Source organism: Octodon degus, unplaced genomic scaffold (genome assembly GCF_000260255.1).
Source record: "Octodon degus isolate 3935 unplaced genomic scaffold, OctDeg1.0 scaffold00009, whole genome shotgun sequence".
Taxonomy (NCBI): domain Eukaryota; kingdom Metazoa; phylum Chordata; class Mammalia; order Rodentia; family Octodontidae; genus Octodon; species Octodon degus.
This window is the reverse complement of record NW_004524585.1, coordinates 6,779,183-6,805,681: the sequence shown is the minus strand read 5'-3', so window position 1 is coordinate 6,805,681 and position 26,499 is coordinate 6,779,183. Positions and strand designations below refer to the sequence as shown.

Here is a 26,499-nt window from a genome sequence, read left to right as displayed (position 1 = left end):
CCCTGGTTCCGCAAAAAAAAAAAAAAAAAAAAAAAAGTGTTATTGGCTGACTTCTTGATGATAGCCATTCTTTTTGGGATGAGATGGAATATCAGTGTTGTTTTAATCTGGATTTCTTAAATGACCAATGTTGGTGACCATTTTTTCATATATTTATTTATCATTTGTATATTTTCATATACAAATGTATTTTCATCTCAGATGCACATTTTTGGATTGTGTCTTTGAATTTTGGGGGCCTAATTTTTAAAAAATCTTTGCATGTTCTAGACAGAAGTCCATTGTCAGAGGTATAGTTAGCTAAATTTTTTCCCAATTTGTAGGGTTTTTTTTCAAAACCAGGGATTGAACTCAGGCTCTTGAGCTTGCCAGGCAAGCGGTTATTCTACTGAGCCATCTCCCCAGCCCCTGGTGTTTTGTGGTTTTTTTTTTCCTATGTGCAGAAACTTTTCAAAAGGATTAGATCCCAGTAACTGACTCTTTGAAATATTTCCTGTGCAGTTTGTTTTTTGTCTATGAACTCTTAGCTACCTCTATGCCTTCAAAATTTCTACCTATTTTCTCTTCCAGTAGATTTAGTGTTTCTGTTTTAATATTTAAATCTTTGATCCATTTTGAATTTAGTTTAGTATGTGGTGATAGACATGGCTCTAATTTTAGCCTTTGGCATGTGGAAAGCCAGTTTTTCCAGCACCACTTATTAAAGATGCTACCTTTCCTCCCGTGAACATGTTTGTCTGCTATGTCAAAGATAAGGTGGCTGAGTGTGTTTATAGTTGTGGCTGCATCTTGTAATCTGTTCCATTGATCCTCAGGTCTGTTTTTTGCCAGTACCATGCTGATTTTATCACAGAAGTTTTATAGTATAATGTCAAGTCAGGGATTGAATGCCTCCTGCTTTCCTTTGTTACCCAGGATTGCTTTTGCTATTCTAGGTCTCTTCTGGTTCAAAATGAATTTTAGGAATGTTTTCTGTAGATTTTTGAAGTGTACTAATGATACTTTATCAGAATTGCATTGAATCTGTGTAACAATTTAGGGAGTATGGCCATTTTCACTATGTTGGTTGCTCCTATCCAGAAGCAGGAAACATCTTTCACTCATCTGAAATCCTCTTTGATCTCCTTTTTCAGAATACTGTAATTTTCATTATATAAATATTTTACTTCCTTTGTCAGGTTTATTCCTAAATATTTCAGGGTTTTTTTTTTGTGTGTGTGTTATTGTGAAAGGTGTGGTTTCCTTAAGTTCTTTTTTTGGTGCCTTCGTTGTTTTTGTACAGAACTGTTACTGACTTTTGAGTGGACTTATATCCTACTGCTACTGAATTTGGTTATTAATTCCACAAGTCTGTTGGTGAAGTTTCTGGAATCTTCTATGTAAAGTATCATAACATCTAGAAATAATGATAGTTTTGCTTCTTGTTTTCCAATCCTTATTCTTTTTCTTTCTCTCTCTCCCTCTCTCTCTCTCATCTAATTTCTCTGGCTAATGTTTCCAGAACTATATTGCAGAGGAGTGCTGACAGTAGACATTCTTGTTCCTGATTTTAAAGTGAAGGCTTTCAGCTTTTGTCTCTTTAATATGATGTCGGCTTTTCATTTGTCGTAGATGGCTTTTATCAGGTGGAGCTAAAGACTATCTTCTTTACAGCAGAGCAGTATTTCATTGTACTAAAAGACCACATCTTTTTAAAAAAAATTCATGGAAAAGAGGCAAACAAGATTTCATAACAAGATGATAGAAGCCTAACAATAGTTAATACCTTCCATATCATTATCTTTAAAGTAGTTACTCAGAGTACAGGATATGAGTATAAAAAATTCTCCAATTGGTATTAGCACAAATCTACCTTTTGTATGAACTAAGAGACACTAACAGTATAACTACCTCGCATTTTTTTCTCCCATTTCCCTTCCTTTGTTTCCCCTTTCCCCATCCTCGTTTCTTTTTCTTTTTTAACAATTTCTTCCCATTTCACAATATCTATTGTACATTTTAGACCTTATTTACTCTTTCAATTTCTCACACCAGGGAAACATTATGTTTACATATGTGAGTCTGATTTATTTCACTAATGGTCTCAAGTTGCATACATTTACCAAATAAGTCTCAAGCTTATCCTTCTTTATGGCTGAGAGATATATTGTATACAGAAATTGTATAAAAATACCACATCTTTTTTTAAAGTCAGTTCCTTGGTTGATGGGCATTTGGGTTGTTTCCAGAAGTTAGCTATTATATATTGTGCTGTTATAAACATGGGTGCACATAAATTGCTGTTTTTAATGCTCCTGGGAAGACACCCAGAAATAAAATAGGTCAGCTGAATGGGACCTCTAATCCTAGGCTTTTGAGGAATCTCTATACTGATTTTTACAGAGGTTTTATCAATCTACACTCCCACCAATAGTGGAGAAGGGTTTCTTTTTAACCCACAGCCTCTCCAGCATTTGTTATTAGTTGATTTCTTGAGGATAGCCATTTTTTCTGGGGTGAGATGACATCTCAGTGCTGTTTGAATTTGCATATCTCAAATGAGCAGTGCTATTGACCATTTTTTCACATATTATTTGCCATTTGTATTTCTTCATCTGATATGTGTATATTCATCTTAGATGCCCACTTTTAGATTGAGTCTTTGAATTTAGTGGGTCTGATTTTTTTTTTCAATTCTTTGTTCTAGATACAAGTCCTGTTTCTGAGGGACAATTAGCTAATTTTTTTCCCCAATTGATGGATTATCTTTTCCCTCTATTGGTGATTTCTTTTGATGCACAAATCTCTCTCTCTCTCTCTCTCTCTCTCTCTCTCTCTCTCTCTCTCTCTCTCTCTCTCTTTCTTTTTATAAGATGAGGTCCCAGTTGTTGATTCTTGATTTCCTGTGGTTTGGTTTTTGTTCATGAAGTCTCTGCCTACCCATGTCTTCAAGATTTCTACCTAAATTTTAGTATTTCTGTTTTAATATTTAGATCTTTAATACATTTTGACTTTAGTTCTTGGTGACAGGCATGGGTCTAGTTTTAATCTTCAGCATGTAGAGTACCAATTTTTCCAGCGTCATTTATTAAAGAAGCTATCTTCCTTCCAGTGAATATGTTTGGCCACTTTGTCAAAGATAAGGTGGATGAGTTGTGCCTGCATGTTCTAGTCCCACTTAGATTAGTTTTTTTTTTCTTTTTGCTAGTATTATGTTGATTTTATCACAGTAGCTTTGTAGTGTAATTTCAAATTGGGGATTGTGATGATTCCTGTCTTGCCTTTGTTGCCCAGAATTTCTTTTGCTATTCTAGTTCTCTTCTAGTCCTAAATGAATTTAGGAATGTTTTCTGTAGTTCTGTGAAATATGTTCATGGAATTTGATTGGGAATGAACTAAATGTATACCACAATTTTAGGAGTAGGGCCATTTTCACTATGTTGGTTCTTCTTATCCATGAACAAGGAATATTATTCCATTTTCTGATATCCTTTTTGATCTCTTTTACCAGAATACTGTAATTTTCAATGTAGAGATCTTTTACTCTTTTGTCAGATTGAGTCCTAAATATTTTTGGATACTATCTTGAGGGGTGTGATTTCTCTAATTTCTTTCTCAATGAGTTTGATATTCATGTACATGAATGTCATTGATTTTTCAGTGTTGAGTTCATATCCAGTTACACCACTGAATTTGTTTATTAAATATAGAAGTCTATCAGTGGAGTTTTTGGTGTCTTCTATGTACAGTATCATGTCATCTATGAAGAGTGATAATTTAATGTCTCCCTTTCCTATCCATATCCATTTTCTTTCTCTCTTTTGTCTAATTTCTCTGACTAATGTTTCCAGAACTTCAGTGGATAGGAGTGGTGATAGTGGACATCCTTAAGATCATATCTTTTTTTATCCATTCCTATGTTTCATGAGTATTAGTTTTTTCTAATTTTTTTTTTTGGCAGAACCAGGGATTGAACTCAGATCCTTGCACTTGCCAGGCAAGTGCTTTTTCTACTAAGCCATCTCCCCAGCCAGCTTTTTCTAATATTTAGCTATTACAAATTGTACTGCTATAAACATAGTTACACGTATAATGCTGTTGTATGATGATTTTAATTTTTCTGGGAAGATAAATTTTTCTGGGATAAACTTTTTTATGGTGATATATTAAATAAACACTGATTCAAGTATGTACCACATGCCTTACACATTTGTTTTGCATAGCTTTTCCTGCTGATGGAATAGGAAACTATATTCATCTCATTAAATATAAAACATTACAGACTAAGTACACAGAAGCTGTCCAATAGAAGAATACATTCAGCAAAGGTACTAAAAGAAGAAACCTAAGTCCAATAGTAACAGGTATGCTGGGAATGTGTTAATGGATGGACCTGCTAGAGTAAATGCATGATTTTTGACCACTTGATGTGCTGCAAGGGGAATTCAGGCTTAAATCAAAGTGCAAAGGGAAGGAAAGATGCAACTGTGAATACTAAGTAAAATGTTATACATTATTTAGAATGCACTCATTATGTCTAGACAAAAATTTCTGCGGGTCTTACTAGTCGGTCAACATTGTGTGTTTCCTAAAGTCTTAAACATCAGAGCTTGACTACTTTATTTAAAAAAAAATCAAGATCATGCATGAAAATGATAAGGAAGTAGCTGCTGTAAAGTTTGGAAGACCCTGTGACAGTAGACTAAATTTCATTAGCGACGCCTTCAGAGGAGGAAGTCAGCCTAAGGGAACAGCAGGGGAATCTTCACCACTTAACACAGAAATGCTACTAACAGCTCCACCTGTGCATTCGCCACATCTGCTGCAAAACAATTCATCAGATTGAAAGCCAGAGGTGTGAATAAGCGGGCAGCACCAAGATCATCCATGACTGTGAGACGGATGCAACGTACAGCCAAATGGAAATACAGAATACACACTTCTCACACTAAATTAACAAACACCAACCCCAGGAGTTCAGTCGATATGGTCCTTAAATACCCAGAAGTTAGGAAAATAAAGACTCAAAAACATTTGTTGACTAGATTAATGCACAAAATGGTAACTACTTTTGGTGTAATTTGCAGAAGAGAAGAATCTGAAAAGTATAGAACCCTACTCTAGGTGAAGTTATTGTCAGCCTTTCGAAGAAAAGTTTCTAAACTGTACTCACAAAAATAATTGCTCAGAATCAACATCAAGGTTTCTGTCTGTATCTTCTTATAGGACTTGTTTGGTTTCAGACCTTGTACTGTAGGTTTTCCGTCCATTTTCAGTTGATATTATATATGATGTGAGGTAAGAACCCCATTTCTTTCACCTGTGAATGTTCAGTCCCTAATTGTTGAAGAGACTATTACTCTTTCCAAATGAGTGTTCCTGGCATCTTTGTTAAATACGAATTAACTGTAAATATGTGTATTTATTTATAGGTTTTCTGTTCTGTTCCATTAATTTATATGTCAGTACCACATTATTTTGATTGCTATAGCATTGGAAAACATTTTGAATGTATATAATGTAATGTCTCCAGCTTTGTTCTTTTTGCCCAAGACTACTTTGGTTATTTGGGATTTGTTGTGATTCTACTTCTATATATATATATATATATATATATATATCCTTGGGGGGGGGCTTGCCAATTAGCTCAGTTGTTTAAGTGCCTGCATGAGCAAACCCAGTCAGGCACGGGGGACCATGGTTCGATCCCTAGCTCCACATGTCACACCACACCAGTTTTTAAGGCAGCGTGAGCCAGCCAAAAAAAGAAAAAAAACTTTTGGATTTTTGATAGGGGTTATTTTGAATCTGTAGATTGCTCTGGGTAGTGTGGATATTTTTTATTTAAAGAGAAAAAAGATCAATAAAAACAATGATACAGAATTTCAAAACATGATAATAAGAGATTAATAATGGTTAATATATTGAGTACTGTTATCTTCAAATTAGTTGCTCAGATTATGAAATATAGGAATGATTTAGCAGTATTTTTTCAATCAGTGAATATCCGACATTTTTTTCACTTATGTCTTTAATTTCTTTCAACAATGTTTCACAGTATTCATTGTACATATGACTTAACCCTTATTTAAATTTATTTTAAGTATTTTTATGTTATGCATTACGTTTATTGCTTTTTGAGATAGTACATTGTTATTATATAGAAATGCTCTATTTTTAATAGGCTGATTTTAATCCTGAACTTTACTGGGGTAATTAATTCTAATAGCTTTTTACTGTAGGCTATGGTTTGAGTGTGTCCCTCCAAATTCATGTATTGAACATGAATCATCAATGTGGTAATATTAAAAAGGCAATCTTAAATAGCAATGATTGTTACTCTAAGGAGGCATAAATTACCTTGGGGTGAAGAACCAAACCTTAACCCACCCCTTCTAAGAAGGTTCTTGTCCACCCCCTGTGTGGTTGCTAAATGACTTATCTTCCCATTTGATCCCCATTTAATCAGAACTGCCCTAGTGACTATACTTGTAATCTTATTGGTTGATCCTAGTTTTATCCCACTTCACACCCATCCTATGATTTGCCAATGGATCAATATTACCTCAAAGACTGTACTTCCATTCTTACTGATATATAGTAATAGTTCTATAAACTATATGTAGCTACTATATATAGTATAGTTCTATCCCACCTTAAGCTCATCTCACCTTGTGGCTTTACTGAATAAAACACCTCTTAGAAGTGGTGTTGGTGGGCAACCCACGTCCTAGGCTCCATTCTGTCTGTCTCAGATAGAAGCTCTTTTCTCTCAAAAAATTCTTCCTACTCTTGAAAAAATAGTAAGTCATTATAAGATAATTCAGCAATGAGGGCCAAATCATGGTGCATTGGATTAGTGGTCTTTTAAGAGAGGTTTATGGTAACACGGATGCACTGAGGAACACTGTGTAAAGTGAAGTGAACAATAAAACGAAACACTGCATGCTCTCCCTTGTGGAAAGTAAAAAGTTGATCCCATAGAAAAGAGAGTAAAATAATGATCACTAGAGGTTAGGAAAAATAGGAGGAAAGATGGATATAGAGTAGTAGGATAAGAGACACCAAAATACAGTTAGAGGGATTAGTTCTAATGTTCTATAGCACAGTAGTCTATAATAATTATATTCTACAACAATTCATTATACATTTCATAATAGAAGAGTTCAAAGGTCTCCAACATAAAAATGATAAGCATTTGGGAGTATGGAAATGCTATTTACTCTGATTTCATCACTCATCATATACATATAATGCAATACATATAGTATGTGTCACATGAAATATTTTTAAACACACACACACACACGTTGAGGCGTGTTCTCTGGTCCCTTTTTCTGCTTTTCCACTTTTGGTTTCTACCAGCTGAGGACATAGCAGTAAGGTACCATGTTGGATTCAAAAAGCAAGCCCTAAACTGATACCAAAATTGGCTATGCTATGGCCTTGAAGTTCTCAGCCTCCAGGACTCTGAGAAATAAATTTCTATTATTTGTATGTTAAAGAGTATTTTGTTGTAGCTGCAGGAATGGACCGAATTAGCAGAGTCTTCAAAGTTTTCCACATATTTGATCATGTCATTAGCAAACAATTTTACTTCTTTCAAATTTGATCAGCTTTTTCTTTTTTGCCTAATTGCTACTGAGTAGCACTTCAGGTAGTATATTCAACAGAAGTGTCATGAGTTGGCACCTTTGCCTTGTTTCTGATCTTAGAGAAAAAATGTTTACACTTTTTACTATGGTGTATGGTACTAGCTGTGGGCTTATAACATATAGCATTTATCATATCCCATTACATTTTTTCTACACCTAATTTAATAAATTTTTATTAAGTATGATTGTTGAATTTTATTAAATATCTTTTCTCAGACAGTCTTATATGAATTATGTTTTTATTGTGTCAAAGCATTTTACACTTACTGGTTTATATTTGTCAAACAACTCTTGCATCCCATATATGAATTTTACTCATTCATGATGTATAATCCTTTTCATGAGCTGTTTATGTGTGTTTACTAGTATTTTGTTGAGAAATTTTGCATTTATGTTCATAAGGTATGCTTGTCTATAATTGTATATTTTTGTAGCATGTTTGACTTTGGTATAGGGATAAATGATAGCCTGATAAAATGAATCTAAAGGTATTCCTTCCTCTTTATTTTTTTTCTGAAACATTTGAAAATGAAATGATGTTAATTGATACATATTTGATAGAATTCACAGATAAAACCACCAGTTACTTCTCTTTGATAGGAGGTTTTTTTTTTCTTTTTTTTCTCTTTTTTTTCTTTTTAAATGTGTTTGGTACATAGCTTCATTACATAGCTCAAACTCATAATGATCCTCCTGTTTTCAGGCTCCCCAACCCTGGGATTACAGGCGCACACCACCACACCCAGACTTAGTCCCTGGCTCAGTGCACCTGAGGTTGGGGTTGGCATGGCATGTGATGCCAGGAATCAAATGGTGGTCCCTGCATTTGCCTAAGCAGACACTTAATCTGCTGCACTGTCTTGCTGGCCCTGGTTTTTAGCTTTATACCATTTGTTATGAATTTGCTCTTCTTAGTCTAAAACTTGTTTTGTAACCTAACGCATTATCAGTCCTGGAGAATAGTCCATGTGTGCTTGAAAAGTATATGTATTCCCCCTGCTGTTGAGTAAGGTTATGGCCTGTGTCTAGATAACCCCAAAGCCTCATGCAATCATAGGTGGGGCTTTTCAGAGGTGCCTGAAAGTAGAGTGTGTGACTGACTCATGGTGCAATGCTAGGATTAAAGGTACTAGGATTAAAGGTGGGTGATTACTAAATCAGCCCACTGATTGGTTTGGCACTGCCCTAATCTCCGTGGCCTGGATAAAATATAAAGGACAGAAAGAGGCCTGCTTCGTTTCCCTTGCTTACTGTGCTATCCTCTGCCCACCATGAACTGTTTCTCCTTTGAAACGCTTGTCTGTCATGCCACCCTGTGCTGGAGGCAGCCAACGATGGCCTGCAACCTCTACAAACTATGCGCCAAATAAACTTTTCCCCCTTTAACTTTGGATTTGGGGTGTTTTGTTTTAGCAACAAGAGAAAAGTAACTAAGACAAATAGAATATTGTGCACTTGTCTGTTAGGTCTGTTTATGTATGATGTAGCAAAGATCTGGATTTTATGTCTGGAAGACACATCTATAGTTGGAAGTGGGATATGGAAGTGCCCTATTGCTATTGTGTTTTATGCTATTTCTTCCTTCAGTTAATATTTACCTTATAGATTTAGGTGTGCATATATTTATGGTTTTTCTATCTTCTTAATTAACCAACCCCATCATCATCATCACATAATAACCTTCTCTGTCCCTTGTTATAGTTTTTACTTAGTCTATTTTCTTTGATATAAGTGTAGCTGCTATTATTTTTTGGTTATCATGTTCATGAAATATACATCTATCTCATCACTTTTCGCCTATGTACATCCCTAAAGCTACAATGAATCAGTGTGAGAACATACAGTTAATTGTAGGATTTTAAAATAATATGGTAATATGGTACATGTTATGAATAGTGAATTTAATTTGTTTATATTTAAAATATTAATAGGTAAAGATTTATCACTACTGTTTTTATTAATTGTTTCTAGACTATTGTTTCTTCCTTTTATTGTCTTCTTCTGTTATTTGATAATTTTCTTAGGCCTATGCTTTAATTTCTTTATCTTTTATACACCTACTGCAGGTTTTCTTTGTGGTTATGATGAGGCTTACAGAACACATCGAATAGTCAATGAAAGTCTGTTTTGAACTGATAAGAATAACTTCTACTGGACACAAGAGCTATACTTTTAAAAGTAGCCCACAACTATATGAAAAAGTGCTCAAAATCACTAAGCACTGTGGAAATATAAATTAAACCTATAGATAATACCTCATACCTATTATGATAGCTGTCATCAGTGAGCAATAGATAAGTGTTGATGAGAATGTGGAAAAGACAAATCTCTTGTTTTCTGTGGACAAGAATGCAAATTGGTAGAGAGGTCTTGGAAAATGTTGTGAAGATTTCTCAAAAACCTGAAAATAGAGGGCCATGGAGATAGTTTAGTAGCCTAAGTGCCTGCCTAGGCAAGACCTGGATTTGATCCTCAGTACCACATGCCATGCTGGCTCTGCCCTAGGCACACTGAGCTGGCCACCAAGACTGGGCATGGTGGCACACCCCTGTAATCCCAGCACTGGGGAGGCTGAAACAGGAGGCTTACTATAAGTCCAAGTGGCATAGTGAGACTCTGTACCAAATACATTAAAAAAAAAAACTGAAAATAGAACTAAACTTATGAGCTAACATTCCAACCACATGGAATAGTCAAAGGAAATGAAATCAGTCTTTCAAAGGGATGTCTTCATTCCCATGTTCACTGTCGCATTTTGCAGAATTATTAATATATTGAATAATGTAATCTCAGAAAGAAAGCAAAAGCGAGAGTGAGAGAGAGAGAGAGACAGAGACAGAGAGACAGAGAGACAGAGAGAGACAGAGACAGAATCTGAAATATTGAGACTTCTAGAAGCAGAGAATAAAAGGTAGCTGCTAGGGTTTTGGAAGTGGAGGCAGTTGGAAAATGGTGGCTAAATAATACAAAATTTCATTGATAATATTGTCTTAGTTGCTTTTCTCTTGTTTCTGAGACAAAATACCTGCACCCAAAGTTAAAGAAAGAAAGGTTCATTTAGCTCATAGTTTGTGGAGGTTTCAGTCCATAACCAGCCCTTGGGGTTGGCTTGGTGCCAGTGTGGATCTGAAACTTGAAGACTGGGGCAGTAGGGGCTGGCTTTGGGCTGTGGCCAGCTTGACACCAGGGAGCCTGCCTGGGGCTAGTGTGGATGTGGAGCCTGAGTCCGCAGCTGTCTGCCTGGCAGTGGATTCACTGGGGTGGCCCGTGCATGAGCTGGAGAGTGAGGCAAAGCACTCTTCTTCCTCCATGCAGAGGGTGTTTCTACCCACTTTCTGTAGGCTGATGAGAGGGGATAACATAGGTGATGTGAAACTGGCCTTCCTATCTTCTGTCACGTGTCTTTTATTATTTCTGTGCCCTATACAAGTGCTATAAACTCTCACCCTAGTGTATTTGAAACTGTTTTCACATTGAACACTTGTCAAATTGCTATCTGTGCTGCTCAAATTGATATTTCTGTGAAAGGATGAGCCCTAGAAACGCCTATTCTACCAGCTTGCTGCTAACACTCTGCATTATATTCTTCCCAGATTTTCTGGCTGATGCAGCATGTCCACTCTGGGAAATTAGGGAGACCAATGATTAGGGCTCAGAAGGGCCAAATCTATACGTAAAGACAGTCCCACCTTGTGATGATTTGACTCACTTTTTTTTTTTTTTTACTTTATTATGGTATGAAGGCAATCAGCAATCAGTAGGAACCACATATCAAATTTTTAATTTTGATCTTTTTCTGGGCTAACACTACATGATATGACAGCCTGTTCTGCAGGGTGTGTGCCAGGCACCTACCATGGTATTCTAGTGTGCCATGTCTCTAAACCAGAATGCTCAGCAGGCTAACTATATTAAATGCATTTTCACTTATGCTTCCAACTTACAATGAGTTAGCAGGTAACCCCTTGAAAAATCAAGGAACATCTGTACTCAGAATCAAGAATGATTAAGTTGGGGATATACAATTTGAGTAAACTCATGTGAGTCCCTTTACTAACAGGGGCTTCAAGGGCACTGCAGCATAGATTGGTGTGATCATTCTCAGGAATAGTTTAACTTGTCTTCAGAAGTTTTGGGATGTATCAGCACTATCTAGAGGAAAGAGCAGAAATACTGTGAGATACTGCTGCCCTCCTTTATTACTTTTGAGTTTCATCTATGCATGCTTTAGTATCTGGTGGTACTGATACTCTGTCTATATTCTGGTATTCTTGCCACTTGTACTTGGTTCTCTGATTGCCAGCCAAACTCAGTGGGAGCTCTCAGCCCAAGATGTTGCTGTGCTCTGGCACTGATTAGCACGTGCCTGAGCCTACTGGATGGCATAAGACAGTGCAGCAATGAATGCTGATCTCATCTGCTCTGGGTTCTGCAGGAACTGTCTGTAATCAGCAGCACCAAGTAAGTACAGAGGCAATGCTCCTACCCTTAATTCAAAAGGCTGAGGGTCTGATTCAGGCTATATCGGGGCACTCTTTCAAGTTATCCCAGTGATTCCTTAGATTTTTCTTGGCCTTGTTAAGCTCCTAGGTTTTCCCAATAGTGTCTGTACATCAGCTTCACTAAATGAAAGGCAATCAGAGAACATCTTAACGCATTCACCATGAGTGTGAGGGCACCGCTGCCCACGCTTGCCTTTGTGTTTGGTGTTTTCGGCTGTCTGCGATGTACTGCCCAAACCATAGGACTCTAGCTTTCATTTTTTTCATAGGGTCTACTGGGGCAGTGAATCATTTAAAAGGGGCCAAGAAGGTGGTGGAATTTTCAGACTTTTTAACCCGAATCTGAAGAGCTGTTCCGATCACTGGGCTCCCAGAGTACCAGGGGGCTGAAAGTTGGCCTAGGGAGCTTCGGTTGCTTGGCTGCAGTGTCTGGGCACTCGGCTGGCAATAGGTAAGACTCAGAGGATGGAAGTGATGCAGAGTGGTTTCCCTGAGCATAGGCCACACCTTCACCTGAATGTGGAGCAGGCATCCCAGCCCCGTGGAGCTCTCTGCCCCTTTCTCATTCCACACCCGCACATTTCTCTTTTATTTCTGTCCATTACCTCTTGTCCACAGCTATTCCACAGGACGTTCCATAGCAACCTCCCATTTATCTTTTGATGTCTAACATCTTAATTTGCACTGCCACTATTATCCAGAATACTATCATTGCTTGTTTGGATTACAGCAGCCTCATAATTATCTTCCATAAATTCTTCATTTGCTCCTACACTTCCTCTAATAGCTTCACAGAAAAAGTAGAAGAAATACCGTCTGTACCACGGTTTGCTAAAGCACTTTATAGTCTGGCCACTACCTGTCTTTTTGCCATTATCTCCTACAATACTGATCTCCTTGTTCCAGGTTCACACATATTATGTCTCCTCTTCTCTTTATCAGGAGAACTCATTCCTATTACCTTCACAAAGCTGTTGTGTTGGCTTCCAGTGGCAGTTCCGATATCTTTACCCTAGAGCTGTACCTTGTCTATCCTAGCTGCAGTACCTTAGCTCTCGTTATTGTTTGTTTTTTTCTTAATACACATTATCAGAATTTTTCTATTTATATGTTTACGTGTTTATTGTTCATCTTTATGAATTATAAATTTAATCTATAATGCAGTATGTAGATGTACCTGGAGATGAAGCCTTAGAGAAGACAATTAGGATTGGATAAGGTCATGAGGCAGGGCCCTCATGATGGTGTTAGTGACTCTATCAGGAGAGGAGACACAGCGTTGCTCTGTCCTGCTATGTGGTACCCTGCACCATGATTCCATGCAGCAGGAAGACCCTCACTGGACACCAGTGCTATAGTCTTACCCTTCTTAGCCTCAAGAACCATGAGCTAACCAAACCACTATTCTTTATAAATTTCACAATCTGTGGTATTTAGTTATTAAAACAGAAAATGGGCTGAGACAGGAGCCACGCCACACCCGTTCCTCTGGGAGAGAGAAGAGAACACAGGAAAAGAGCTGAAAATGCAAAGCATAGAATCTTTAGAGGCCTTGCTCAATCTGAGAAGGAGAGCAAGAACTGGGCAGAACATGGGCAACTGCACAACTGAACTGAGACTCAGAAGAGGAATGTGGAGAAGAGATGGAAGACACGATAGACAAATAATAGAAGATAAATCCTCAGTAGTGGTTTGTAGGGGGGCAACCAACTGAAGTCACCCTAAAAGGACTGCCAGGTCTAATCCACCCTGGCAGCTGTTCTGAGAGCTCATCACCAGTACCATATGCCTTGACTATGCAGATAGCTTCACTTCACTGGCCTTTTGTCCTCCTCTGGCCTCCCACCTTTCCATTAACAAATGAAAAAGTCACCCAGCCTTTCAGCTAGAACCACCACCTTCTAGTAATTTGCCAAAATGAAGAATACAAAGGGAAAGAGCAGGAGAACCTGGTGTATGTTCTCTAGGCCTTTTATTGGAGTTGTTCCTTTGGCCACATACAGGTGAATTTTCAAAAAGAATATTGTAGACATCAAGGGAAGGGCTACCGTGCAAAAAGAAATGCCGCACAAATGTTGCCATGGCATAACTGGGACCCAGCATGCTATTGGCATTGCAGTAAACAAGCAAGTTAATTGATTAATGTGCATTTTGACCATAAATACTCAAAGAGTCCAGATAGTTTCTTCAAATGTCTCTAGAAAAATGATAAAAAAAAGAAGAAGGAAGCCAAAGAGCAAGCAAGGTACCTGGGTTCAACTGAAGTGCCAGCTTGATCCTCCCAGAGAAGCACACTTTGTGAGAACCGATAGGAAGGAGCCTAAGAAGTTGGAACCTGTTTCTTATGAAATTGATGGCAAAACCTGTTTCTTATAAACTGATGTAGTGCTGCCATTCAACACTTAATTGGCAGCTAAGTTTTCTAGGCCCTACTTAAAAGAAAAAAAATCATCCTGGGTTGTAAGGGTGGTTTTCTTGATTGAACACGTGTGAGGTGCTTTTATCTCAGAAACAAATATTTGGAGTAGATTTTTATTCTATCTAGTTAATTGTGTCTGGCCTTTATTCTTCAGTGTTTTTCTTGCTGAAAGATACTACTGAGGTACTATGTAGGCCTAGACCCAAATATTAATGGAATATTTATATTAGCTTGAAGATCCTATAAATCACCATGGGAAAAGACTTCTATAATTGGAAGTTATTTCAGTTAAAAAAAATCTTCCAATGCATAAGTTTTTTCCAGCGCATAATTTTCGTGAAAACATTAAAATTATAAGTTGCATATCACAAATAATAAAAAATAGAATGATACAAAATTAGGTTTATTTTAAACTTTTATGAAGGTTGATAGAGAATTACACTTTAGTTTTCATCTTTGCTGTTTAGGAAATCCAGTTTCTAAACAAAGCTTTTTTCCCTAAAAGACACATTTTTTTTTTTTTGTTTCTTTTTTTTTGTTTTCTTGGGGGATATAGTAGAGATTCAAACCAGGAGCTTGTGCTCATGAGGCCAACACTACCACTGAGCTACAACTTCACCTTTTTTTTTTTTTTTTTTTGTACATTTTCTTTTCATTTGAGACAGTCTTTCTAAGTTGCCAGGCAGGCTTGAAGTTGTGATCCTTATATCTTGGGTTCCCAGTAACTGGCATATGACACCATGCCTGGCCACAGTTTTTCTATAGATTGATTATACCAAGCATATTTCTTTCAAACTAAATATGGTGGCCCAGGTTTGTAATCCCAGCACTCTGGGAGGCTGAGGCAGGAGGATTGCAAGATCAGCCTAGGCAAGTTAGTAATTTATGAAGACTGTCATAAAATAAAAAATAAAAAAGGCCAGGGATATAAGTCAGTGCAAAGGCCTGTGGTTTAATCCACAGAAGCAAACATAAAAATAAAATAATTTTTTTTTAGTTTTCATTAAATCTGTAACAATACAGAATAATAACAAGCCAATATTCCCTCTTGTTTCTTCTAAAGATGAATTTCTTTTTGTCTTTCAACTTATACAGAGAACTCTTAAAGTTTTGACTACATGGAGTGATTGAAATATGCAGTGAATATTTGTTCATTTATTTATTGTTGTTGTTGTTGTTGTTGTTGTTGTTGTTGTTTGAGACAGGGTCTTGTGATGTAGTCCTGACAGGCTTTGAACTTGCAGTGGGCCCCTCTGCTGATTTATCTGGCAAATGTTTAGAAAAATTTACATAGTAAAAGACACACTGCTATTAGTTCCCCTTACAGTGTTCCTCCTCACCTTGCACACATCCGCCTCGTTGTTCCTGGCACTTGGGAAGCAGTTCTGCAAGTCCTCTTTGATGCTTGTTTTTATGAGATGTGGTAAAAATATACACTGAATGCTGCTGGTTTATGGCCTCCGGCAGAAAGGCAGGTTCACAAAAGCAGCACAGAGTGTCCTCATCTACTGAATGCACTAGGCCTGACGTTGGGCAGCTGCTGGCTCCTCCCCACAGCCAAAGTGACTATGGTGGTAAATGACTTGAAATGATTCAGGTCATCACAGCAACCACAACAGCACAAATACAGATTCCCAGGAAAGAGACTTCCAGAAGTGTTTCAGAAGGTGGAAAGGATAATGGAATAAGGGTGTTAAATTGAGCGGAGTACTTTTGGGGGGGGATTAATGACTCGGTGTCTTTTACTATAACACATTAAAAATTTTAAATATTCCCTGCATTTTAAAAATCATACCTCAGGGGCTGGTGAGATGGCTCAGTGGTCTAAAGCACCTACTTGGAACAAGCTTGGCAAAACACAGGGACCGCGGTTCGATTCCCCAGCACCACATGCCAGCCAGCCCTGCCCCCTGGTGGGCTGAGCTGGCCACACACACACACACACACACACACACACACAAATAAATAAATGTAAAAAAAAAAAATCATACCTCAGCCTTTCTGGCGGTGATGACCTCCCCACCAGAACATGCCTCTCGCAAAAGATCTCCATCATCCCTCTCCGGAGGAGGAGAAGAGGAAGCATAAGAAGAAGCGCCTGGTACAGAGCCCCAGTTCCTACTTCATGGACGTGAAGTGCCCAGGATGCTATAAAATCATCACGGTCTTTAGCTGTGCACAGACGGTAGTTCTGTGTGTTGGCTGCTCCACTGTCCTGTGCCAGCCTGCAGGAGGGAGAGCAAGGCTCACAGAAGGATGTTCGTTCAGGAGGAAGCAGCACTAACAGTACCCTCAATCAAGATGAGTGGGAAGCCATCCCAATAAACACATTTTGGATATTAAAAAAAAATCATACCTCATGCACTGTTTAGGGCTGTCACCTTCCATTTAAAATATCAGTGAGGGAAGTATCATATCATAATAAAAGGTTCTGAATTGAAATATCAACTCAGTTGCACTTTGCTTGCTTTGTTTTGAAAGAGAGAAGGCGAGTAAAGCAAAAACAGATACTTCTGAGCTTCATAAAGAAAGCAGCTTTTCCAAATGGCTCGGTAGTGTCATACAGGATGACTTGTATTTTCTGATGGCCCTGGCTAACACAGGGAAGCACCTTCCATGCAGTCATTCTTGGAAATAGAATCTCCCTGGAGAGCTAGCTTCTTGCTTCATTTACAGTACCTGTTTTACCTACTATTCTCTAACTCACAGGACTACAGAGAGACCTAGCTAATAAAAAACGATCATAAAGCACTTGGAAAAAAAATCACAGCTATAAAATTGCCTATGTGGTAAGGCTTATTTTTCTGATATGTGCATAAAGTCTTTGTATGTGATATGATCCAGTGACTCAATTGTTAAGAAATAAAGTTATATTTTTTTCTGTTGCATATGGAGAGGATTTTTTTCTAAGTATTTTTTCTAGAGTGCTTTGTCTCTAACTTAATAATAGGCTACTAGTTGTAAAGCCTTCTTCTAGTTCTAATATTAGGCCTCTCTTCATAAATCCATGTATGTATTACTTAAGATCTCATACCTGCTTATTTAAAGAAGAAGTGCAACATACTTGTTTATAAATCATAGAGGTAAAGAAATCGGCCACATGATAATCAATGGCTTTATTCACATCATCAGAGAATAGAAATCAGCAGCACCTATTGGGTAGTTTTCTTAGTAAGCATGGTGGGGACACAGTATAATTACTATGCACCATGGACACACTGTGTTCTCTGTCCCTGCTCCTCAACTCTGTCCACAAAGGAAGTGAAGATCCAGGAAACAGCTGTGTTGCAAGCAGAAAAAAGCAGTCAGTCCCTACTGATGTAGCAATTCTTTTAAGTCACATGCAAACTCTCAGGCTGAATCATAGCTTTAAAAGCCTCCTTGCATTCCACCCAAGTCCAGCTGTCCTGGATGATGGTGTCAAGAAGATGTCAAGAGTCTACTTGATGCACATAGACTGAAGAAAAAGGGGCGAGGCAGCCCTTCTTATAAGAGAAGCGAATAACTTTCCAGTCACCCAAGAAGAACTTGCTCAGTTTTCCGGAGCTGCTGTTTTCCTGCTTCTTCTTTCTCAAAGACTGAAGAGAAAACTTTTATTATATTCACACCTAGGTCTTAGGTTGGTGACGTCGAAACAACAGTAGAAAAATAAGGTCATATCCACACTTTTGAAGCCCAGGAAAACTCTGCTTTTGTTTATTTTTACCTTGTTTATTTGCAGCAGTAGGAAATGCAGAGGGGCTAACAAATATTTTGGATTTTTCAATCTTTTTATTGCTTCAAGAATCATCAGCTATGGAATTTGCCCTGGTTATCTGACTTAATTCCCTTTGCTGGTATGACCTACCCCAATCACAATCAATAATATACAAGTACATGTAATATTTGCCTAGTTTTTTTCTTGTATTTTAGGAAAAATGAAACATGACACAAAGGAATTCATTTTGATTATTTCTCTATTTACTTTGGGAATTTCTCTACTTACCAGAAATCTGCTGATCATACCCTGCTTATAGGGCTTGCTGACTTCCTTGAACTATTAGCATGACATTAGATATGCTCTCTTATGTTTTCTTCTAGTAAATTCTATGGACATTGCTCTTTGGATGTGATTACTCATGCATCTGAGTATTAAATGGGTGTATGCAGAGCTGTCACACATGATGATGTTGTTATTTGTGTGGAGTATCCACTGGGTGGAGTAAGGCTGTGCTTCACCCAGGTGTGCTACCTGGTTACACAAGCATCGACTCTTGTCTTAAAGGCCAAGTATAGCTTTTCACCGAGTCCCCGAACATTATTTGACTCTATTGATTGCAATCTGCTGGTCATACCCTGCTTCAGATACTCTTTACTCCTAATTCCAAGGATTGTTTTAAATTTTCCAATGTCTAGCAGACCAAGGAATGAAGATAAGGATGAACTAGAAGAGGCTAGTCAGAGGTAAGAAAATTTATTTTGCAACAATGGACAGATCACCTGAAAAAGGGGGAAAGGAAAACTATTTTTTTTCTTTGCTTTCGTGTGTGTGTGTGTGTGTGCGCGCGCGTGCGCGTGCGTGGGTGCTTGCATGCATGTGTCACTGTGGATTGAACTCACGTCCTTCACAGTGAACTATATGTCAGTTTTATTACTTTATAGTTGAGACAGAGTATTGCTAAATTGCTGGAAATTACAAGCACGGTATGTGCTATATTATTTTTGAGCAATTTATTATTCTTTCACTAAAATTTTAACAGCAAAAGAAACAAATACAAATGTACCACTTGAATTTTAAGATGCTTTGGATAGGTCCATATTTGTTACCAAAGAAAGATATCGAAATTATTTGAGCCCCTTTGTCTAAAAATTCTGAGACATTTAATTGGAGTTGGATTTTTAAATCAACTTAATAATGCCAACTATGGGATGTGACAGTAACTGAGAGGCATACCTTCAGGAAAGATATTGCTCCTAAATTCTCTCCTCCTATCTTCAGTTTTTGAATATATGTCTTACTAAAGATCTCATTTTTATATCACCTTACATTGCTGGTAAATATTTAAAGAATCATATGCATGTTCAGTGCTTTCTTTAAGGTTCTTTCAGTTGTTTTAAAAGTCAGGTTGTGACAAAATATTTTAAACATAGTTTCCTTAAAGAAATGTGATTTGTAAAAATACTTTTACATAAACAATTTTTCTTCCGTAATGAATGAAGACTATGACACCATTAAGAAATCTAACCTAAGAAGAATAATAGAAAGCTATGTAAAGTTGGATTCTAGGGAATGCTGACCAAAGATTATGAGTCATCTCAAAGCTTACTTTTAATTACGTGAAACTCAAAAGTTTGGTACAAATTGGTGAGGTCCACAGCCCGCATTTCTACTTGTTATATTGAGTTTTGAACAATATTGAGATTATTTAAAAATTGCCATTCTAGAGTTTGCAATATTTTTCTTTTGACACTCCAAGGGAAAAGGAGCACCAAGGAGGTGCTCTTAGGTATCAATAACATCTGATATCTGTCTAAGGAAAATTTCCCTGTGGCTAAGTAGCTAAAGTTTGGGAAACCAGAGGTTACTCTTGGGGTTGACAACAGACCCCTGTGTTGGGAAACTGGGACTTTGCATCATTGAAAGACTGAACTTGGATTTTTCCACAAGGTTAGTGTATAAGGTATATAAGGATAAATGAGTCAGGGATCATTTGGGGGTGACTCGAGGAAGGTGGGTATCATTAAGTGAATAAAATGTTGCCATTAAGCTGGGCGTGGTGGTGCACACTTATAATCATAGCACTTGGGATGCTGAGGTTGGAGGATTGTTGCTCATTTGAGACCAGTCTGAGTTAAAAAGGGAGCTCAAGGCTCAAGGCCATGAACTGAACTGCATAGCAAGACCCTGCCTCAAAAAAGTGCCCCCCCTTAATGTTGCTATTCATTTTATGTGAGATTGTAGTCAAGTGAACTATTTCACGTAACTATGTAATCATGATCAGTTAGTCAAAATTTCCATCACAATCCACGACAAATTCAGAATTAAACCTGAACAAAATATTTTAAAGAGCTTCTTTATCCAATTCATTGTTTTGCTTTTTTAAAATTTTATGTATTTGGTACAGGGTTTCACTATGTAGCTCAGACTCATAGTGATCCTCCTGTTTTCAGCCTCCCCAGGTCTGGGATTGTAGATGTGCACCACCATGCCCAGTCTTATAAACATATATTTTTAAATGTTTGGTGCTGGGGATTAAACTCATAGCCTCCTACATGGTAAGCACATGCTAGGTCACCAACGTGCAACTCCAGCTCTACAGTGTGTTTTAGGTTCATTCAAGAGTAGGCAATCAGGGCTGGAAGATAGCTCAGTGGTCTAAGTGACTGCTTTGCAAGTGCCAGGATCCAGGTTCAATCCTCAGTATTGCATACCATGCCGGCCAACGAAAGCAGGCCTGGTGGCATGCACCTGTAATCCCAGGGCTGGGCAGGCTGAGACAGGAGGATCCTATGAATGCAAGCTGTGTAGCAAGACCCTGAACCAAATAAATAAATAAATAAATAAATAAATAAATAAATAAATAAATTTTTAAAAAGGGGATGGGGAGATGGCTCAGCAGAATAAGCACTTCCCTGGCAAGTGCAAGGGACTGAGTTCAATCCTAGGTTCTGCCAAAAAAAAAAATTTTTTTTTTAAAAAGTAAGCAATCAAAGAAGTCCTTGAAGGAGCAGGACAAGTGAAAGTCACCTTAAGAGCTACCTTTCATCTTGATAACATTTGTTACACTAGATGGGCTTAAGCACCTTCTGTCATGGCTTTATGAGGCTGAAGACCCTTCCCAATGTGGGAATTCCAATAGAATACTTCTTATAAAACACACACCCAAATGAGACTTAAAATAGCCTGGTGGTCTCACACTGAAATTGAACCTTTTCAGGCTCCAGCAGGATTCACAGCTACAAGCCAGATCTCATTTGTGTGGTGCAAATTTCTAAGCTGAGAAATAAATGAATATCCTCTCCAGAGAACTCATTTCAGTCCTCACTAAACTTCTATGTATACAACTTTAAGGATCAGATAATATCAAAAGAAATCACCACATATAGAATAAAATAAGGGACCATAAGTAAAAGCAAGCAAGAAAAATTCAAATGAAATGTCAGGGGGCTCAGTAGAATAAGTGCTTCCCTGGCAAGTGCAAGGGCCTGAGTTTAATCACTGGTTCCACAAAGAAAAAAAAAAGTCAGTACCACAAATCCTACAGCTATTACAATTTTCAGAAATAGAATTCAAAATGTATGTTCAGTACATTTTAAGACATTGAGGGAAGGCATAAAATGTAAGGTAAAGGGAAGCAAATTTTTTTAAAAAAACTAACCAAACATAGCTTTAGAATGAATCTAAGGTAAAAGTTAAAAAAAAAAAAAAAACTTTAACAGAGAGACAACTGTAAATCAGAGAAAAGGAAGATATCAGAGAGATTTCCAGAATGTGACTGAGCTGGGGGGAGGGGCAGAGGAGGAGGAGAGAGAGAGAGACAGAGAGACAGAGAGAGACACACAGAGAGAGACAGAAAGAGAGAGCTATGAAAATATGTTAAGAGAATGGAAAGTAGAAAGAAAATAAGTGTACAATAAAAAAGAACAGAAAAAAAGAATGGAGTGCAGTGTTTGAGAATAGATGAAATTACCAATCTAGAGTTAAAGAACAAAGGAAATCAAGAAGGTTGAACAAAATAATCTATACATTCTTCATAGTAAAACTATAGAAGAAACTAAAGACTAAAAGAAAAACCTTAAATATAGAGAGGAATATATGGTAAAATATGTATTTCCACTCAAACAAAAAATGGAACATGCTAACAACTATAGCGCATATTTTAGGCAGAAATAAAGGGATCCTAGGAAGTTGTCAGGTGAAAGTAAGAAAAGGCAAGCAAAATAAATGACAATGTCCTGGTAAATCCAAACAAATACTGTACAGATATTCCTTGTTTAATAAGCTACCTGTTTAATGAGTGTTTGGACTTAGGATCTAGTGCTGGGACTTACACTCACTTTTTTGTGTGTAGTTCTATACATCTTGACCATGGAGCCGCAATATCTTTGTTGTGGAGTACATCTTGTTCAGATAGTGCTGTAGCTTTTGATAATTGGACTCTTCAGTATGGTACTATGATTTTATGCATTACAGTATTGCATGTAAGAGTTATGCAAATAAAAGCAAAGCCATCAAGTTGGTGTTTGCGTTGACCTTTTCTTTGTTTTAAATATTGTAATATGCATACTGTGTACAAATTCTCACTTAGCAACCAGTTCATTTAATGACCTAGTTGCAAGAATGGAACTTGGTTGTGAAATGAGGGATGTCTATATTAGAAATTCATAATGTAGTTTTCAAGGCTCTTGTGTTTTTGGGAGAGGATGGATAGAGTGCTGAACTCTGGATTTAATCATTTAGAATTACTTATTTGAAGTTGAACATGGTGGCATATAGCTTTAATTATAACACTCCAGAGGTTGAAGCAGGAGGATCATCGTGAGTTCAAGGCCAACCTGGGCTACACGGTGAGTAAGTCCAACCTGGAAGACCTGGAAGAGAGCCCCTGTCTCTAAACAGACAACGTTTCCAAAATGCAAATAAACAAACAACAACAAAACAAATTGCCTGTTAGAGTTTTTAACATATTTACCAAATGAATAGAGCATGTAACTTCCAAATCAGATTACTGGGGAGAGGTGGCCAGAAATAAGGGTATAAAAAGCACAAGGAGCAAAGGAGAAAGAAGAAGCATAAGTCAGGAGAAGTTAATGGGAAGCACAGCCCTGAGTGGCAGAAGTAAGTTCAAATTTATCAGCAATTATAATAGATGCAAATAGTCTAAAAGCTCAATCTAAGAATCAAAGATAATTAAACTAGTGTAAAACCAAAGTTGAAATTTGTTAGATCCAAAACATGACAATTTTGGAAGATTACAAAAGGATAGAAAGAGACAAACTAACATTGTGCAAATACTATTCAGAAGAAAACTATTTAATATCAAAGCAAAAGAAAGTCATAACAGGGCCAGCCAAATAACTCAGCAGATGAAAGCACCTCCTTAGGCAGATGCAGGGACCTCACGCTGAGACAGTGATTGAGACTGGGCATGGTGGCGCACACCTGTAATCCCAGCTTTTGGGAGGCTGAACACAGGTGGATCACTATGAATCTGATCTACGTAGTGAGACCCTGTAGACTCTGTACTAAAAAAAAGGCGGTGGGGGCAGTGAGATGGCTCAGTGGAATAAGTGCTTCCCTGGCAAGCACAAGGGCCTGAGTTCAATCCCTGGTTCCACCAAAAAAAAAAAAAAAATCACAACATAGTGATAAATGGCTCAACTCATCTAGTCAGTATAAAAAACCCACTATGTATATTGTACCATAGCTATAAGCTGTATAAAGAAAAAAATGACCGAACTGTATCTTGAAATGGATAAACCTACCCACATATTGGTATATCTTAACTAACTTCTCATTAATTGAATTGCTGGTTGGCCTGTACTGTGATGCAGATGAGAATGTGTCAACAACACAAATCCCACCTAATCAAGGGCAGACTGTTAGAATACTGTATCTGCAAGTGTTAGAACACGTATTCTTTTCTTTCCTGTAGGCCTGAGAAGGGAACCCAGGGCCTTGCATATATTACACAAGTGCCGTGTTTATACCCCTGGCCTCAGAACATATTTTACAAATCCACACAAAACAATTTAAAATAATTCTCCAAGTAGTAGTAACTTACAGACCATATTCTCATGGTTTTAAAAAATGTCCTAGCAATCATCAAGTAGGAAATAATAATGCTGAGATGTGATCTTGGGAATATCATGCACCAATATGCAAGTTTGCCTTTTGTGTATTTCTCTTATAGTATATGATGGTATATTAAATGAGTATTACTAAAGTTATACTACTGGTTTCAATAGATGTACTATCATGATAAGAGTATATTAAATTCTTTTCAGTAATTTTAATTACATGTATATCTCATATTCATCTGTGTTCTCAGGAAAATCAGAACAAATAAAGCCCTTCACTATTATAGTCTCCCTCCAAAAGTAGGGTCTTTTTTTTTTTTCCATTTTTTTAATGTGTTTTGTACAGGGTCTCACTACACAGATGGAGTTCACAGTGATCCTCTTGTTTGCAGTCTTCCTAGCGCTGGGATTACAGGCATGCGCCACAATGTCCAGTCTCAGTCCCCATCTCAGCATGTCCTGGGGGCGGGGCCGGCACAGCACTGCGGCCCTGGTAGCAGTCGGATGAGCTATCTGACTGGCCCTAAAAGTTGTTTAAAAAATCTGCTATGAATCGTGCATGTCATTTGCTCTCCATGTACTTGGTTGGCATAAGCTGAATAACAATGTTATAATACGTAGGGATTTGACTGCCACTTAAAAATGCAACAGTGGATAGAAAACAATGGTACTGTTTTCTCATCCCAAATTAAAAAGTCATAATATAAGCACCGTAGGTAGGGCTCTTTTCTTTGCAGAAGAGTTCCTCATAATGAAAGGAGAAGTTGGAATAATTCAGTAACTCTTGGAGCAGAAGTGGGTTCTTACAGAATTTGAAGGCTTTGGAGCATGCTGATTTCTTTGGCGATGAAATCTTTACTTGGGGAAAAAAAATGTATGTGATGTGGTTGCCACAACTGTGAAACTGAAGTGGACAGAAAAATATGTCAGAAGAGCACACAAATCTGTAAAACTTTAAAACCTTTAAGATAACACTGCTCACATGACACGGAATAATTTCCATTTTACAAATGTAGGAACTGAGAAACTGAAGTTAAGCATACCCCAGTCATGACTCTGTACACTATGCTAACCTATAACTTGTCTCTTTTCATATAGCCTGTCTTCATTTTTGAATGATGGTCCATGGCTCTACAATATGTTCTGCTTGGCTGATCAAATAGCACCATGTCTGGCAAAAACATCTAAGATCATTGTAATTGAGCTTAACTGATTCTAAGTTCTTTTCTTAATTCCCAAGCCTCCTTCTCTGACTTATTTCATGACTCACAGCATAGCCATACTACTTTGCTTTCCTCTCGTCTTCTTATGGTCTGCACAAATACAGACTGACACCACCCCCACCTGGGTGGAAATCAGTCGAGCCAGGTTTCGAGGCTGCTATAGTGAAGGTCGTCTCTAGAAGATCTGTGTAACAAACTGTCCGGCCCTCCAGGGTAATCTTTTGCGTGCCTAAGACTTTTGCTTCGTCTCTGTACATCTCAAATGTGAGGCAACAGAGGAGAGGAAGAGGTAGAAAGGACAATAAGCAGTCAGTACCAGATGGGCCTGGTCTGAAGTCTGGTTTTAACCGTTGTTCACAGCCTGGCCCAGTTTCTTGCGGATGAAGGACCCTAATTTGACTGCGGCGAGCACTGGGAGGGCATGCACAGCCTTAACCTGAGCCTCTCTAGCCTCTCCCTCTGCCCCCCAGCGATTCTCTGCTGGCGCTCTCTTTGACTCCCCTAAGCTACCAGTCTAGGGGGCCTGGCACCCCGTGGACATATGGGCAAGTGCGCCTGGTTATGGGGCAGCCTTATGTAGGAACGTGTTCCATCTGCGCAGGCGAGCGGAGCACTAGGGCTCCGCTACTTGGCAGGACCGCTTAGCAGGTGCACGAGTCTGAACACTGCTGCATCAGGAGCGGCCCGCGCTGGGTTTCAGAGCTCGGGAACCAGGCAGAAGCCGGGAGCGAGAACTTCAGCCCGGAGTTTGCAGCCTGAAAGCAAGGCGCTCAGACCCGCGCTCGCGGTGCGCGCAGCCCCGCCGCTCCGGGCAAGGTGCTTTTCCAGGTCCTTCGCGCTGGAAGGCTGGAGCCCGCGCCCATGGCCCCACTGGCCCCCAGGGGCAGCTGGCCGGCGCGGCTGGGGACACCCGGGCTCCTCGCGCGCGCGCGGGCGCCGCC

At 38.3% G+C, this 26,499-nt stretch overlaps 2 protein-coding genes across 2 annotated transcripts in view; both read left to right on the top strand.

Moving 5' to 3' along the window:
* Window positions 1-11,524: 11,524 nt before the first annotated feature.
* Dennd1b (DENN domain containing 1B) overlaps window positions 11,525-26,499 on the top strand; it is a 292,621-nt gene continuing 277,646 nt past the window's right edge. The window contains exons 1-2 of the mRNA XM_023707369.1: window positions 11,525-11,620; window positions 12,070-12,095. Of these exons, the coding sequence (XP_023563137.1) occupies window positions 11,525-11,620; window positions 12,070-12,095 (122 nt within the window). The remainder of the gene's footprint in view (window positions 11,621-12,069; window positions 12,096-26,499) is intronic.
* Window positions 16,585-16,839, top strand: LOC101587750 (40S ribosomal protein S27-like). The gene has a single exon (XM_004625308.1). The coding sequence runs from the start codon at window positions 16,585-16,587 to the stop codon at window positions 16,837-16,839; it is 255 nt and encodes an 84-aa protein (XP_004625365.1).